The following is a 17,555-nucleotide window of genomic DNA, read 5'->3' on the forward strand; positions in this document are numbered from 1 at the left end:
AATTTTATTGTGACCACTCAAAAGTCATCTAAATATATAGAATTCCATTAATAACAAGAAAGCTAAAGCCAACGCACATAAGAGGCGAAATTTCAACAAATCCCTAGTATATTCGACTCATATAAATTAATGCAATAAAATGAAATAGACATCTCAATAAAATACTTGATAAGCCAGTAGAACACGTATATACTATGATGTTCAACCTTAAATGAGTAGTACTACAAAATATCATTTTTTTTTTCCTGGAAAATAGTACAAAATATAAATCCTGTCAAACTAATTATTTGAGTGTCCTCCTTAAATACGTGAATTCTCAACTACCTTAGGCTTTCCTTGAGGAAGAAAGAGAGAGAAGTATTCAGTAAATGGCAGTCAATAAACACATATTCTCTAATTTAGTAATCTTCATCCTTCTATGCTTCTCCAATTTCGCTTTATCTGTCACCGCTGTAAGTACACCTATCGTTGTTGTAACATTACTGGTTTAAATTTAACGTGACAACTAATTTCATATAGAGGTAATCCGAGTATATATTAAATTCTCTAATTTTGTATGTTTTGTTGGTTTAATAGGATGATTATGAGTGTGTATACACAGTGTATGTGAGAACAAGCAAGGCCATCAGGGGAGGAACAGACGCGATTATCAGCGTAACATTCTACGATGATACAGGCAACGGTATACGAATCAAAAACCTTGAGTCATGGGGTGGGCTTATGGGGCAAGATCACGACTACTACGAGCGAGGTAACTTGGACATCTTCTCAGGCCGAGGCCCATGTCTAAGCAGGCCCGTTTGCTCCATGGAGCTTGTGTCCGATGGGTCTGTCGGACACCACGGTACAGCTAGGTGGTACTGTAACTACGTCGAGGTCACTACCACTGGGCCTCACATCCAGTGTGGTCAGCAGTTGTTTACGGTTGAACAGTGGCTCTCAGTTGATAAGTCTCCTTACCAGCTCTTTGCTGTTAGGGATAATTGTGAGAACTCTGATGGAGTTAAACGACGTCGTCCAAATAATACACTTCTTCCTGTGGAAACCCTCCTCACTGTTGCTTCCGATCCTCTTGAATTCGAACCTCCTAAGTCTTGATTAATCACTACATTAATCAAGTTTAATGGGTTTTGAAGTTTGATTATGTAAAATTTTTTATTATATCTGTGGACTTTTGTATGTATGATCATTTAAATAATTGGAGCTTCAAAGTAATAATGTTTGATTTTAATTGGCACTATATTGAGTATATATTGTGCAAATATATGCTGATTTTTCTTACCTTTTCTCTATTTTCTTATTATATTCTGTCCAATTTTATGAAAAAACTTTGTTAGTTGGTTATTTAAGTTTAAGATAAAAATTATGGTTGTAATCGTCCATTCAATATTATGTATGGAGTATTTTTGTACATAAAACTACGTTGTACATTGAACATTTCTATTTTTAACGAAGACGTTTTCACAATCACTTATCCACTATACTAATCATAGACAGTTGTACATTAATAAGATGTATGACTCTTCACAAATTCTTATATGTGGCTGGCCACACCGTGTGACAAGCCGTTATAAAGGTTACTTCGTTAGTGGTATAGGGGTTAGGGTGTAGAATTTACTCCGTCAGTTTTATAGGAGTTACTTTGTTCTTTTGTAAGTGGCCACACATTATAGCCGGTCTCACACAATATGGATTGATAATTATTACTTGTTTTCAAGTTTGCCATCAATATCTAGGGCCAGGCATAGAAGATCATTGAAGTTAATGTCATTTATGCCCTATCTTAAACCTACGTGTGTGAACATACAACGGCCACGTTTCCAGCTATCTGAAACTCTGAAAGCAACTGCTAGAGATACTCCTAGGCCTCCAGTGGTGGTCAAGTAAGCAAGGAAGAAGCATGGCAAAGGCAGTAAAACCAATTATTAATGCAAGGGCAGGGGAGTCATTAGCATTTATAATTTTGTTAGGGGAGTTTGTTATAGAGAAGAGAAGAATCTATTAGCAAGTGGTTAGAAGGCTAAGTTTATTTAAGGGAGGGAATTCAGTTGTAATAATCATGCCAAAAATATTGTTAAGCTTTGCTTAGTTGGAAAGCTCCTTTCCTCTCGAATGAAAGGGTGTCTTGAGAGATTATACTGATCATCAATTCAATCTATCCCCCCTCTTTTTTCTCTAATTGCTGTTTGTAGCATATTTGGCAGCGATATAATCCTTCACAAAACTAATCGATTGATTAGTGGTATTTGTTATCTTGCTAATAATTATGTGTGATGATATTGTAAACCAACATGCATTTTATGTGTTTTATTTCCTGTACTATTTTAATTTCAATCAAATGTAATACAATTTTATGTGATTAATTGTGTTTCTCAAATGTTGGTTGAAGGTATTTAGCCTACATCAATATAATTAACATGAATTAAATACTTTTTCCTAGCATATAATTAATTATGTCGCAAAAAATATAAAACACCAAAAATTTAATTAAAATGGAATTAATAATAATTCAAATACCATAATTACAACATTTACAAATTAAATAATGTAATTACAAATAATTAAAAAATTTAAAAACATAAACAAAATTAATTGAAAAACGAAAATTGAAAAATCAAATATTAAAATACGTAATTATATATAATTTAAATAAATTTAAATTTTCAACCGTAATTAAAAAATGTAATTGATAACATTATTAACTATTGTATTCATTTAAATATGCATAAACATAAATTAATAAGCATAAATTATATGGAAAAGATAAATGAATAGGAAAGAGAAAATATGATGGGGTATAAATGTATAATAAAATGTAGGAGAAAGAATGGTAGGCATTTTTTTTTGGCTCATAAATGTGGTGGAATTTTGCTCACCAAAAAAACTCACGAGGAAAGTGACGTGGATGAGTGAGAAAGTGGTAGAGAGAAGTAGAGAACCGTAAGCATTTTTGTCCCTCATGAATGGGAATGCTCTAAGGAAAGGGTAGTACTCCCTTCGATTTTTAAATACTTGCTTCATTTTAATTTTTTGCACTATTCATTTATCTTACTTTGACTAATATTTATGATTTATACTTCACTACATAAGAAAAAATATAGTCTTGTGGGTACTTGTTGAAATAATCTCAATGAATAGATTAATAATTTTTAATTGTTAGAATTTATATATATTAATAATTAAAGATATACTTGATCAAATATTTGTATCGGCATACATGCCCCGAGAGAAATGGAGCAAATATTTAAAAACTGAGAAAGTATTAGTAAAAGGGATAAAATTTTGTAATGAAATGAAAGAAAAGTGGAGAAAAAAGAGATTTAGTAAAATTACAGTATTTTATAGCACTTATTACTTATTCCTCCTATCAATTTATTTATAATGTTGTACAACTTCCCGATTCCAAATCAAGTGATCGGATAAAATTAGTTTAATAATTGGAGTATCCTCTTTAAATAAGTCAATCCTCAGATCTATCTGTTGGTTTCTAGACCTAGAGAGAGAAAAGCATTATCACCTCCATAAATCACAAGACAAATGGCAGCCAAACACATCCTCTCCAGTTCACTCATCCTCCTATCCCTCTTCATTTTTGGTCTATCTTCAGTCACCGCTGTAAGTACATCCATCTATTTTATACGACTCGGATTTAGTTGTGGCGTTACCAGTTTAAATTTAACGTGACAACTAATTTCAAACAGATCGATCTGAGTTAATCATACATCTAAGTTTTGGTTTAACTAATGGTGAAGTTTGCTTTGTTTTGTTTGTTTGATAATGGACAGGATGACTACGACTGTGTATACACAGTATATGTTAGAACAAGCAAGGCCATCAGAGGAGGAACAGATGCTAATATCAGCGCTATATTCTACGACGATACAGGCAGCGGTATACTAATCAAAAACCTTGAGGCCTGGGGCGGGCTCATGGGCCAGGACCACGACTACTTCGAGCGAGGCAACTTGGACATCTTCTCGGGCCGAGGCCCATGCCTCAGCGGGCCCATTTGCTCAATGGTGCTTACCTCCGATGGATCCGTCGGGCACCACGGTACGGCTGACTGGTACTGTAACTACGTCGAGGTCACCACCACTGGGCCCCACGCCCAGTGTGCTCAGCAGTTGTTCACCGTTGAACAATGGCTTTCTCCTCCTGACCAGCTCTCTGCTGTTATTGACAATTGTAAAAATACTCATGGTCTCAAACGACGTCGTCCCACCAATGCACTTCTTCCTGTTGAAACGCTCCTTGCTGCCTCCTCTTCATCAATTTATTGATTAATTACTCCGTGTATTTTATCATTAAAGTTTGATTATGCATTACTGTCCATTCAATAAAAATTTTCTTGTTTGTATCGTCACTTCAATAATTGATGCATCAACGTAATTACTCGTAGTTTTTAATTTCAATTAGTACTGTATTTAATACTCGTATGTATGTGTTGTCCAATTTTCTCTTATCTCTAATTATTATATTTGTCTTAAATATTCTAAAAAAGCTTTGCTTCACGCAGTTGTAATATATACGGACTAATAATTATGTAACGTTTAGACAAAATACATTTTAATAGGGTAGACTCACAATCACAAAACCACTAATTTAGAATTCGTTTGGTAACGTTGTAATTTTTTTTTTTTTTTTTTTTTTTGTTTTATCACAAAAACAATGTTAAACAAGCTCGTATATTTATCATGGACAATTGTAGAATTGGACATCAATGTTATTATTAATGAAATAAAAGTCAAATTTATTTATTCCGGATCTTTTTTGGAGGTGTGGACAAGATCAAATTGCCAGGACAATAATAAACAATTAAACAACAAAACTTGAAGGGATTTGTTGAGCGGCCACGTGACACGTCTGTAGCTACCTGAAAGCAACTTCGTTGACATATTATACTTTGCTGAACGAGTTGAGGGGATTTGTTGAGGGGATCAAACCACGTCGATTAGGCGAAATTAGCGGAGCTTTTATTTTACGGAATTTTTACCATATCCCATCAAAAATTAGGGGTGTCAAACGGATCAGATTAGGTCGGGTTCGTGTTCGGGTCACTTAGTTTCGGATCAGGTGACTCCCAAACTAAACCTGATCTATTTAAGTTTTCGGGTTGAAAATCTCAACCCGAAAATGATCCGACTTGACCTGTTTTTTTTTTTTTAACCTGAACAACCTGATTTTGAGTCCACAACCAAATGTAAATCAATCCCAAGAGCTCTTAGTGAACAAGTGTTCAATTGTCTTTATAAACAAAATTCGCACACCCCAAAATAATAAAAATTCTTGCAACTTCATTCATATATCCCTCCAAATGCAAAATTTATACGGAGTTTTTACATAAAATCCAGTTTGATAATTATTCATCGTCTGTATTTAAATTAATAATTATAAATCTAACTTGCATCAAACATCGGTTCTCTTTGATTGTTAAAAAACAAAAAAAAAAAAAAAAAGCTTCAGCTTCCTCTTGAGACCCTTCTAGCACGAGCAGAACTTACATAAGCAATAACAAAATAACAAACATTAAGGATAGCATGAGCAAACCTGCATGAATTTGTAACGAGCATAAACCCTTGAAAAAATTTGAACAAAAAATTGAACATAAAACCCAGAAAAATCGAACAAAAAACCCCAAAAAAATCGAAATAATAACAAGAAATTCAAGAATATACCTTAATTAAGCCTTGAATTTGTTTGTAAGGTCAAGTTCGACCATAACAACTCTAGATGTAGAGTTTTCATGGTCGAATTTGACCATAAAAACCTTTAAATTCATCAAGACATGGTCGAATTTCGTGTGGTATCTCGGAGTAGTTCGTAGGAAAAAGGGAGGTGTAGTATTTACAACTATTATTTAGCCCATTCCTCAAACGAAGTTTTTACAGGATCCCTATCTACCAAAATTTTTACTTCTGGTGTATTTTACAAATTATCCCAAGCCAAAATGGATACAGGGAGCAACAATAGATCGTATACTAACGAAAATAGCCTACAGTAAAGTCATGGATAAACCCATTAATTATGTCCTTTGCATAGGGCATTTTCTTGGGAAGGGATGATTTATAGACAGAACCATATTTATTCTTCTTCCCACGAGTTTCACAGAGAGATTAAGAGTAAAAAAACCATCTCAATTGTTGTTGACAATACATAAATTTCGGAGTTAATACAGAAAAGAGAAGGAACTCAGGAAGGAGGAGGAAGAAGGAAGAAGAAGATGGAGGAAGAAGATGAAGGAGGAAGGAAGGAGAAATGAGGAGAGAGAATTTTATATGGGTTGTGCATTTGTGCGGCTGTTGTTACTTTTATAGTTATGGTTTTGGTTTTTTGTTTATATTCAAAAATTCAAGTTAAGTGGGTCATTTTCGGGTTGGAATTTTCAACCTTAACCTAACTCATTTAAGTTTTTGTGTCGAAAATCTCAACTCTGACCCGCTATTTTCAGTTCGGGTCGGGTTTTCGGGTTGGGTCAGTTTTTACTAGCCCTACCAAAAACTTTCTAATTCACCATGTACCACTGAGTTTAACATAAATGTCACAACATGCCATTTTCTGTTAGTTCTGTTAGTTATTAACGTTAATTGTGACATGTGGCAGCATTTAAGTGGTTCTTATTTAAATTAATTAATTAAAAAAATATTTAAAAAAAATAACAAAAAAATCCGACCATCGCAAGCCCAGCCAGTCAGCCCTCCTCTCCGCCCCCACACCGCCTCCAGCTTGCCTTCCACCCTGCTGTCGGCGCCCAAACTCCCCTTCCCCTGTGCTGGCGCCGCCTCTCACCCTAGTCATGACCCTTGAAAACCACCACCACTCCCGAAAATCCATCCACAACCCCCACCACAACAATTGAAAACCACCCACAACCTCTAAAACCAACCACCACTCCCGAAAATCTACCTACAACTCCTGAAACCCTTTTAACCACACCAAAACCCACCCACGAGAAGAATCGACCAGGTTGGAGGAGTGAAAAGTACAAAAATTGGGTTTTTTGTTGGAGTTAGGGAGTGATTTCGTGGATTAAGGTTTGACTGGTGGCACGATGGGGGAAGAGAGAGGATCGAGGTAAGGATTAAAGGTAGAGGGTGGGTCGGCCGGTGATGGAGGGCCGGTATGGCCTGTTACCGGGGTAGGGAAGGTGCTACTGGTAGGTGAGAAGGTGGTTGGGAGGTAAACTGGTGGTGGGATTGTGGAAATTAGGGAAAGGATAGGGGGAAAGGAGAAGGTTAGGGGCGGGGGTTGTCGCCGGTGGGGGAAGGGTGATGGACGCCGACCACCTAGGCACCGGCCAGGGCTGAGGTGGGGGGGGGGGCAGCGGTGGCTAGGTTGATGGTGGTTTATTTATTTATTTATTCTCTTAAAAGTTTTTTAATTCTTTATTTAAGTAATTAATTAAATAATATTAATAAGAGCCAATAAGTAACAACCACGTGACACAATTAACCTTAATTACTAACGGAGTTTACGGCGTTAGTCATTAAGGGCATGTTGTGACATTTATGTTAAACTTAGTGGTACATGGTGTATTAGAAAGTTTTTGGTGGTATATGGTGAATTAAGTTAAAACTCAGTGGTATATGGTGAAAAAACCCGTTTATTTTAAGATGATCATTAGTATGTTTAGGATGCGACTTATGTGCAGTGCGCCAGTGCATGATTTATTTATTTATTTTATTTACTAGATAATACCTGAGTCATGCTCGATTTTTAATGAGGGTAATTGAAATTAAATATAGAAGTCTCATGAAAAATGTGATTTAAAAGTCCATCATAATAATAAATAATTAAAGTATAAAGTTTCTAGACACATTAATAATTCTGCAAAAATATAAACGAAAAAAAGGGAGTTTAGGAGGGAAAATTCCCTCAAAAAAAATCACTAATATAGTTTAGGTATATAGATAGATGGGTTTAACATTTGAGCGGGAAAATTTTTCATGAGGTAGCGCCACATATACAGCTTTGGAAAAATATGACATCAGCGGTTGCTACTTTAGTATTAGTTATAAATTTGTTTTATTTTTACGATACCACCTTCTGCACTCGGATGTTTGTTAATTTATAGGTAGACCTAAAAATAAGTATGCCAACTTTTCATTATACGTTGTTAAATATTGGACATTTGGCATCCCTAATAATATTACAACTTCTTTAATACACTAAGTATAAAAATAAAATTAAATAAATAAATAAAAATCCAAATGGTATCACTAAACTTTTGGCTTTTTCAAATGATACTTTTATTTTATCTTTCTTTCAAATAGTACCATTGAGTTAAATTATTAAATTGAGCTACAGTAAACCTATTGTTAATTAAATGTTAATTAGATTTAGAGTTTAATTAGTTTTTTAATTAAATTGAGCTCGGCTCGAGCTCGAGTGCTAAAAAATGGAGCTCGATTCGTGGCTTGGCTTAAGCTCATTATTGGCTCGAGTTCAAAATCAAACTTATCAAAATCAAGCTTGTTATAAGCTTGATTTTGAAAATAGGTTCTTGATTTTGAAAATAGGTTCATTTAGGCCCATAAATATATAATCTATGTCACATAACTTACTTAACTACCCAAGTATAATAACCGGCTCCTGTTATTGTGCTTATTAACTTATTATTTACTTTTCTTAAATGTAAAAAAAAACATATAATATTTATTTTAAAAATAATTTGAGCCGCTCGCGAGCATTTTGAGCCGAGCTTAGCATGGCTCGTGTATCGTCTCGTTTCGTCTCGAATCAAATCTGAACTCGAGCCGAGCTCTACCGAGTTGAGCTCGAACAGTTCACGATCAGGCTCGAATTATTAATAACCCTTATGACAACATTATAATCTACTCCATAAACTTAAAAACAATTACTTCCTCCTTTTTATTTTATAATTTCAACAATTTGACTTTTACACTATTCATGTGTTCCACTTTGACTAGTTTTCATGATTTATAGCTATACAAAAGTATAGTCATGTGAGATCAATTAGATTTGTCAGATTTATACAATTTTAATATCAAATATTTATAATTTTTACACATTGGTAATCTAGGTAATTGACGATTGAAATCATGCATTGGCAAGCGTGAAAAGAGAAGTGTTGCAACTATAAAGAAACAGAGGAAGTGTGTTTTTTCTATTCAACTGAGGTTAAAAAACCAAAGATAAAGGATAAAACCAAAAAACAAGCAAGAAAGCAAAAATTAAACCTAAACAAAGAGACCTAAGCTACGGAGGGACTAGACGCGGTAAAGCAACACCCCTAGCGTCCTCCTCTAAAATACGACCTAACTCTGAAGGAACAACAGTAATGATAATCAATTGAGAGTCCAAAGTGACTCCGCGGTTGGCTAACCAATCCGCCGCTCTATTCCCTTCACGATACACATGTGTCACCTTGATTTGTCATCCCGTTTCCTTGAGTAGCTGCTGACAGTATTGAATCGCCTTGATGTTTTCTCCCCTTGGCATTTCATGCTGCTGTAACGCTTGGACGTAAGCCAAATTATCTAGCTGAACCTCCAGTTTCGAGATTTGCAAATTCTTAGCTAGTTTCAGACCCCTTGTGAGAGCCCTGACTTCTGCTTTAAAGGCTGAGCACACTCCAAAGTTTGCTGCGAATGCTGAAACAAATCGCCCTTCATGATCTCTGATGATACCACCACCCCCTGCAGGTCCTGGGCATCCTTTTGCTGCCCCATCACAATTCAGGACATACCATCCAGGGTCATGAGCATGCCAGCTAACATTTGTTGAAGTTCTCTGCCCATGCTTATGGTTTAGTTCATCTAAGTCTTCGTTGAAGGCCCTTCGGGCTTCATCATATCTGATATGCAAGAATGCACCAATATCCACTGGAATTTTGTCGCTACGATTAAAGACAAAGCAATTCCGCCACCTCCAAATCCACCATGACACAACCCCAAAGTAAGTAGCCCAACACTCCCCGTCAATCAAATCTGATTGTTTCAAGTTTTTTGTGAGCCAATCTTTGAGCGAGCCTTGAGAAAAATGCAACCAAGTGTTTTGTGGGACAATTTTACGCCATATACTATGAGCATTCGGACAATATCGAAGAATATGTAGGGTGCTTTCTTCACTCGCACCACAAATAAAACACCTCACATCATCCGTAAGCTTCCTCTTGAAACGGTTTAAATTCCCAAGAATACGATCATGGCAAGTAAGCCATAAAAAGGCACGAATCCTCTGATGTACTGGGGCTTTCCAAATCGTATCCTAACAGTCATCATCAACAACATCGGTCTCGTGCCGCATAATACTAAGCACAGATTTAATGGTGAACTTACCGTGGCTACTGTCCTTCCAGTAGATAAGGTCTCCAACATTTGGGTCTATTCTAAGTTCATGGCGTTGGATGATTTTCAGCATCTCTGGAGGGAGAAAGGGAGCAAAGATATTCCATCTCCATCCTACATTCTCTTCCTACATCTCTTCCACTGTAGCAGCCGCAAGTTCCATAGGTAAAGGTTGAGTAACTGAATTACTCAAAGGCTCCTCCGAACACCATAAATGATCCCAGAAGAGAGTTTTTGCGCCATTCCCAAAAGCAATTCGTGTACCTATCCCCAAGATATTTGCATTTTCTGTAATTCCACGCCAAACGTTAGAGCCTTTAGCCTTAGGTTTGAACATATCAACGTCACATCGTCCCTTACAATACTTAGTTCTCAAAACCCTTTCCCAAAGAGCATTCAGTTCTGTTAACATTCTCCAACCTAACTTGGTAAAGAAATCTGCATTTTCTTATTTTGCCGAGTATATACCCACCCCACCTTGGGTCTTCGGCCTTTGAAGCAAATCCCACGAAAGGAGATGTACCCCTCTCTTTTCCTTATGGCCACCCCATATAAATTTTCTTGTTTTTTTGTCAATTGCTTCACAAGTAGTGTTTCGGGGTTTTTTTTGGATGTCCTGCAGGAGAGTTACAATTCCAAGACTGGATTCGTGCGCCTGTTCTCGCAAAGCAACGGAGACTCCAGTTGGTGGGAGTTCCGCCTCCGACGATCAAATTAGAACGTGTTTGGATGTAAAGTATGCGGAAAGGGAAGGGGATCAGGCTCCTCTCGGAAGAGAAGTGATCATCCGGCTATCTTAGACAGCCTCGAAATCCGAGCCTTAGCTCTCAAAAGTGCAATTAATGCTGTAGTTAATGCTCAGCAATCAATACACACGTGTGTTTAGCAATTTGTGAATGAATATTCCCCAGGGGGGAACATTTTTTTATAGGGTCTCGAGTTGTGTGCCAGTCCTAGGTTTACAGAAACCTAGGTTGACTAGGCTTCCTCGGATTTTGGGCCTTGAAAGGATGCTCATCTGAGGTAGCAATCTATCTGCCACATGTCAGGCTTTGATTGGTCCATGTTGGACTATTCACCAAGTGACACGTGGTGGACTCTGGTTGGTCCACGTGGATGTCACGTGGAGGGTCCTGAGAGGTCCACATGGAGGACACGTGGTAGGACTGGATTGGTCCACGTGGCGGATGAAATCCCCTAATCATTTACCCCTCACAGGGGTGATATGGATTTCCACGTGGCGCCTGTGACAAGTGTCGGCTTGCGACTGGACGACGATTTAAACCGTTTTTCCTGCCCATTTTGAATTTTTGAATTTTTTGAGGGTGACCCTTCAAATTCTCATGCCCCCCCCCCCTATATAAAGGGCTTGCCTGAAAGTCATTTGTTCACACCTTTGCATAATTTTTGGAGAGAACTTCTGGACTTAAAATTTTCTGAGAAAACTTTGGACCGCCTACGCCCGTACTCCCTTACCGCCTATTAGTTACAGTCGGCCAAGATTTTTGCAAGCGCCTTCAACACCATCAATTCAAAGGTAATCGCCTGTATTCACTCGTATTTTTACTTTATTTGTTTTCCTTTTTGAAAATGGTATCCCAAAAGCACACGCCACGACCTAGGTTAGTGATCAGTCGGTCACTGGGGACGACTGAATCTAGAACTAGGAGTGCTGACTGCCCCTTGCTGGATCACTCTTTGCGAACTTCTCCAAATCCGACTGTTTATGTGTCTGCGCAGGACACTATGGCCAGAACCAAACAAACAACCTGGGTGGAGAACTCGGACAACTCCTCCCTTAGGGTGCCTATTAGCGAGACGTCTGATGTGCCGCCTGGACCACCAAGAACCCCAAGTGATTCTATCTTAAATGAATCTAGGGATGAATCTCAAAGCGAGGAGTCGGGCTCTGCTGGCCAGGCCCCCTATGCGGACGCTAGGTCCGAGAGTTCAGGCAGTGATTCTGAGCCAAGTACATCAAGCAGAGTTTCTGACGACTCTGAGGAGAAGCACTCTCGGCTGGAAATAGCGAGAGAATCCCTTTTAGTAGAAATGGGAGAAAAATGGGCGGAGGCGTCTACTTCCTGCCGAGAGGAATTCGCCACCTATTATCACCATGTTCCAGCCGGCAGGCGGAAGATGATGCAGGAAAAGATAGGCAACTTTAGATTTAACCATGTCATGGGGCATGATATTATTTTGGTGAAGTTGGATGCCAAGGACACCGTAGTCTGGCCGGAAGGGTGTAGCTACGGGGACGAATGTTTCGACTGCTATGAGGCGGCTATTAAGGCTGGCCTCAGATTTCCCCTATATCCGGCTGTGGAGCGAATCCTGGAAGGATACCGGCTGGGGGTCTGGCAATTGGCCCCAAATTCTTGGTTCAACATATTAGGCTATGTTGCCGGCTGCGAAATGCATGGAGTAGACCCCAACTTCAAAGCATTCGCTCACATGAACTACCTTAGCCGAACCCCAAAAACAAGCGGGACCGGCTGGTACCAACTGTCTAGCCACAAGGGTTATATGATGACTTTAGGGAAGGAGAACAAGTGAAAAGATTGGAGGAACACCTTCTATATTGTCTCCTGTCCTGACAAAGACGAAATAAAAAGTATAACAGGTGGAACAGGAACCCACCTTTTCTATCAGGCGGATCAGAGCTGCCTGTTGTCCCTCGAAAAGCCAAAGAGGAGATCCTAGACAAGGGCCTCTTCAAGGTGGATATCCAGGCGAATCCAGAAAATGGGGAAAGAGAGTTCATCCCCCAAAACTATATTTCCAAGTATAACTAGCTATACGATGGGACATATCTGGTCGCTTGTGGCTTTAGTGGAGAGATGTCGAGAGGAAGCTTTTCGCATGTTCAAGTGTCTAGTAAGACTTGATTTATTTTTCTTCATACTAACCCTTTATATCTTCTTGTGTAGATAAAGCTATGGAGAAGCTCTCGACATCCAAGAAAGCTGCCGCACAATACCACTCGGCCATTCTGGGCAAGCGGCCTGTTGGAGAGTCGTCTACTTCGCAGGCGCCCAAGGTGAACTTCTTTTCCATGTGTAGCTTTAGTCTATTTGTTGTCGCCTGCCTCTTACTCTGATTTTCATTGCAGGGTGACTTAAACAAACCCTCTCCTCACTCACAGCCGGATCCGAAGATTCGGAAACACACAACTGGTGACGTGAGTACTCCTGGGAAATCCAGGAAACATGTGGCCAGCCGGTCATAAAAAAACCAACCTCCTAAATCTCCAACTGTCCTTGAGAGCGGTCGGCCTCAAAAGGAGAGAGAGACGACAACTGAAGGTATCAAAGACTTGTTCCTTTTGCTTTACCCTTTTAGGGTCAAATTCCAACAGTAGTTGTCTAGTACCTTTGAAAGCAGTCGATCTACTGGACGAATTTACACCAAGTACTTAAAAAATGTTGAATAAGCAGATGCCCCTCAGTGGCCAGACCTCCAACAAATGGCCAAGAACATGCTGCGTGCCGTCTCCCTTGAGGACAGGGAGCCGGTAAGGGGAGTCGACACCTTGAATCTGGACGACATCCTCGCTCTCCTGGCTGAGGTATACTTGTTCTTTTGATTTTTTGATTTTTTACATCTCCAAGCAATTCATTTAGCCGCCTGTTTCTGATGTTTTTCTGTTTGGCCGGATGCAGTGAATGCTGCGAGTACACGACCACCGCAAGCCCCTCAATGAGAAGGAAAAAGAGGTAAAAGCTGCGAAGGCTCAGGCCGCCTCTTCCACTATGTTCTCAGTCTTTCAAAATGAGATTCTGACGACTGATATCTTGTATTCACAGGCGACCGCGAACCTGCAGGTCAAGTCTAAGTTAGACGCTGCGAAGAGGTGGGTTTCCGAGCTAGAGCAGTAGGTTAAGGACCTCAAGGTCAAGCTCGAGCCTCTCAAAGAGGCGGAGAGGGAAGCAGACGACCTCCGAACTCGGGTGGACAAACTGAAGCAGCGGTTGGCTAACCAGGAGACCCAGCTTGCCGAAAAATACACTTCTAGGGCCAACGAAGAGAAGCAAGCCTTGGTCAAAGACATGATGGATGATTGTAATGTCATCATGGAGATGACCTAGGCGACTCTTTTTCCGGACACCAGCTATGAAGGCTAGAAGAGTCAGTTTACCGCCTACACCCAAGATTATAATGACAAAATCATGAATGCGGGTGAAGAGAGGAGGACGAGTCATCTGATTCGGCGGACGGGAACAACCAAGAGGAAAAGGCCGGCCAGAAAGATAGGGAGGATGTTGAAAAAGAACAGCATCCGACTGAGGACCAAAAGGATGCGGCTGCTGATGCTGAAAAACCCCCTCCTACTGTTTAAGCTTTTTATGTTTTTATGTCAACTTTCTTCGGCCTGCGTGCCGCTTATTTTGTATCTTTACCCGACCAAGGGGTCAGGGTTTATTAACAATTTTAACATTTTTGTCGGTTATGAACAACCACCGTGGTCTATCATATGCTTTCTCAAAGTCAATCTTAATGGCCATATGTCCTTTTGCACCTTGCTTTCTCCTCATGGTATGGATGACCTCTTGAACTATGACAATGTTATCCGTGATCTGTCGACCCGGCACAAAACTGGCTTGTGTGTTAGAAATCAAATGAAGGAGAACCAGTTTAAGTCTATTTACTATGACCTTTGTAATAAATTTATATACAACATTGCATAGTCCGATGGGCCTGAATTGAGAAGCAAACTCTGGTTTTTCAAGCTTCGGAATTAAAGCTATGAAGGTATCATTAATATCGTCAGGCAACCCCGTACCTTCTAAACTAGGCAAAATGGTTCGATAAACTGTATCCGCAACTATCTCCCACTTTTTCTGATAAAACAAGGCTTGGAAACCATCTGGTCCCGGCGCTTTCAAAGCCCCCATTTATTTGATTATGGTCTCCACCTCCAATTTTGTATAAGGCTTAACCAAACCATGTCAATCATTCGTGGAGAGCTTCGGGAAAACGTCTTGAGGTACATAAAAAACTTCCGGTTCCCCTTCCTCTGTAAATAACTTCGAGAAATAGCTCACAATATGATTTTTAATCTCCTCTTTGTCCTGCAACCAGTGACCATCCTCCCCTTGATAGCAACGATTTTGTTCTTCCATCTTCGCACTATTATGCTTAGGTGAAAGAAGCTAGTATTACGGTCTCCGTATTTGAGCCATTCCATTCTCGATTTTTGGTACCAGTGAATTTATTCCCTTTCAAGCACTCCATCAAGTTCCCTGCAAAGTCTTGCCTCCAATTTTAAAAGTCCTCTGTACCTTTACTTCCATTCTTTTTTGAACTCCTGCTATGCGAGCCAACAACAATCTCTTTTGCTTAAAGATATTCCCAAAGACATCTCTATTCCACTCTTGTAACTCAGAGGAAATTATGGATAGTGACCTCATCAAGTCACCTTGCGAATCCCATTTAATTTGCTCTCCACAAACTCTTTAACTTCTCGTGAGTCATCCAAGTTGCTTGGAAGCGAAAAGGCCTATGGATAGCTTGGAGTGGGGAAAATCCGTTCAGTGAGATAAAAATGGGGCAATGATCAGATTGTATAGCAGGGAGGTGTTTCATCGATGCTTTCTTGAACCGCATAGCCCACTCATCATTGCACAAACCTCGATCCAATCTAGCACTTTTCCGAGTTTCTGGAGTTCTTCCTCTAGCCCAAGTATGAGCTGCACCAGCAAATTCAACCTTAAGCAAATCCATTTCCTCAATCCAGTTATTAAACATGGAAGACCGACGATTGGTTTCATGGCATGATTTGTTTCGCTCAGAAGGAAATCTCGTATCATTAAAATCACCCGCCAATAGCCACGGTTTATTATGCGTCACAACAAATTTTTTTAATTCTTCCCACGAATCTTTCCTCTTCATAGGATCTGGGCTTGCATATATAGCAGAGAAATACCAAGGGGAAGCTCCTACTCGGGTGATCTCCATCGTGATATGCTGATTGTGCTTTGAAATCGGTTTAATAGTCACAAAATCGGGTTTCTAGTACACCCAAATCCCTCCACTAAAGCCCACGACATCTACTCTCTCATGACCATTAAATCCTAACATGGTCGCAATTTTAATTGCTTGATCTCCTCCCATGTGTGTCTTAACTAAGGCAAGCACATTGGGTTGATTTAATTTAACAATCTCTTTCAAAGCAGAGATAAAATTAGGATTACCTTCCCCTTGCACATTCCATATCATGCCAGTGGATAGGTAGAGAATCGGCAGTTAGATTCGGTAATCTATCTTCCATAGACACTTGAGAAGAAGGTAAAGTGGAAATGTAAGCAAGGCTTAGCATCCTCAGCAAACGCTGAATTTCAATTGGAGGGTTTACCGTCATCACCAGTTCCGGAGGAGTCAAGACAGGTGGTAACAGTGAGTCCATATGAACCTCCATCACATGCACCAAGGGGTTCAGAATTACTAGGTAAGGTTGCTCTATTGGCAACCCCACACATAGGGTCTTCTCTGGTGGGACATTCAGAGTAATTGGGTAGTCCTGAATTGGCTTCTCAGTAGCTTGCTTGGTCACGTCAATATCTTGAGAGGTTGCTTTGAAGTAGGATTTAGATGCAAATAAAGAATGAGATAATTTTCTTTTCTCTTGATAAGATTTTGCGGGAATCTTCTTTGATTTTGAATATTTTGCACTCATATCACTTAAGTTAAAAGTAGTAGGAAACCCCTTAGAAGATTTATCTTGCTGAGATTTCTCACCCAAATTAACCGTGCTGAATTCATTCCCCTCTTTATCTTGAATGTCCTCCATCATATCTTCTATATCCTTGTTTATCTCGTCAGAGTTATCCTTAGACACTTCACCTTGATTTGTCAAGATATTAAACCTTGAGCCATTCCCATTATTCTCTCCTATAAAACCGGTGGGTTTAGTTTTTCCTAATTTAACTCCAAGTTGGTTAGACATCACCAGAATATTCTCCGCCTCCTTGGGACCACCAACGTTGGTCTTCACCACCCCTAGATTTTTATCCTGCTTGGGAATCCGTTGTCTGCCAGGTTTTTTTACTAACATCCATGAGCCAAAATCTTCTTGCTCTTCTGGTCTTGGCTCATGATTATGCACCGGATTATCATGATCTACCATATCCGCTTGCCTTTCAACTTCTTGTTCAGGATTACAGTCCTCGGCTACATGTCCAAGCTTGCCACACTTGAAACAGACCATCCTATTCCCTCATATTGGACTCTCCATATTCGACCTTTGAG

General features: G+C 39.4%; 3 protein-coding genes across 3 annotated transcripts; 2 read left to right on the forward strand and 1 right to left on the reverse strand.

Moving 5' to 3' along the window:
* The first annotated feature begins 186 nt into the window (after positions 1-186).
* On the forward strand, positions 187-1,281 carry LOC110730517 (PLAT domain-containing protein 3-like). The gene is made up of 2 exons (XM_021910319.1): positions 187-452; positions 577-1,281. Exons 1-2 carry the CDS (start codon positions 369-371, stop codon positions 1,096-1,098), a joined length of 606 nt encoding a protein of 201 aa, XP_021766011.1. The 5' UTR covers positions 187-368; the 3' UTR covers positions 1,099-1,281.
* A 2,109-nt stretch (positions 1,282-3,390) lies between these two features.
* LOC110730526 (PLAT domain-containing protein 3-like) lies at positions 3,391-4,369 on the forward strand. Its single transcript, XM_021910330.1, has 2 exons — positions 3,391-3,615; positions 3,786-4,369. The coding sequence occupies exons 1-2, from the start codon at positions 3,538-3,540 to the stop codon at positions 4,278-4,280; spliced, it is 573 nt and encodes a 190-aa protein (XP_021766022.1). The 5' UTR covers positions 3,391-3,537; the 3' UTR covers positions 4,281-4,369.
* An 11,371-nt stretch (positions 4,370-15,740) lies between these two features.
* LOC110732536 lies at positions 15,741-16,265 on the reverse strand. The gene has a single exon (XM_021912492.1). The coding sequence runs from the start codon at positions 16,263-16,265 to the stop codon at positions 15,741-15,743; it is 525 nt and encodes a 174-aa protein (XP_021768184.1).
* Between the last annotated feature and the right edge of the window lie 1,290 nt (positions 16,266-17,555).

The sequence above is a fragment of the Chenopodium quinoa genome, unplaced genomic scaffold (genome assembly GCF_001683475.1).
Source record: "Chenopodium quinoa cultivar QQ74 unplaced genomic scaffold, ASM168347v1, whole genome shotgun sequence".
Lineage (NCBI taxonomy): Eukaryota > Viridiplantae > Streptophyta > Magnoliopsida > Caryophyllales > Amaranthaceae > Chenopodium > Chenopodium quinoa.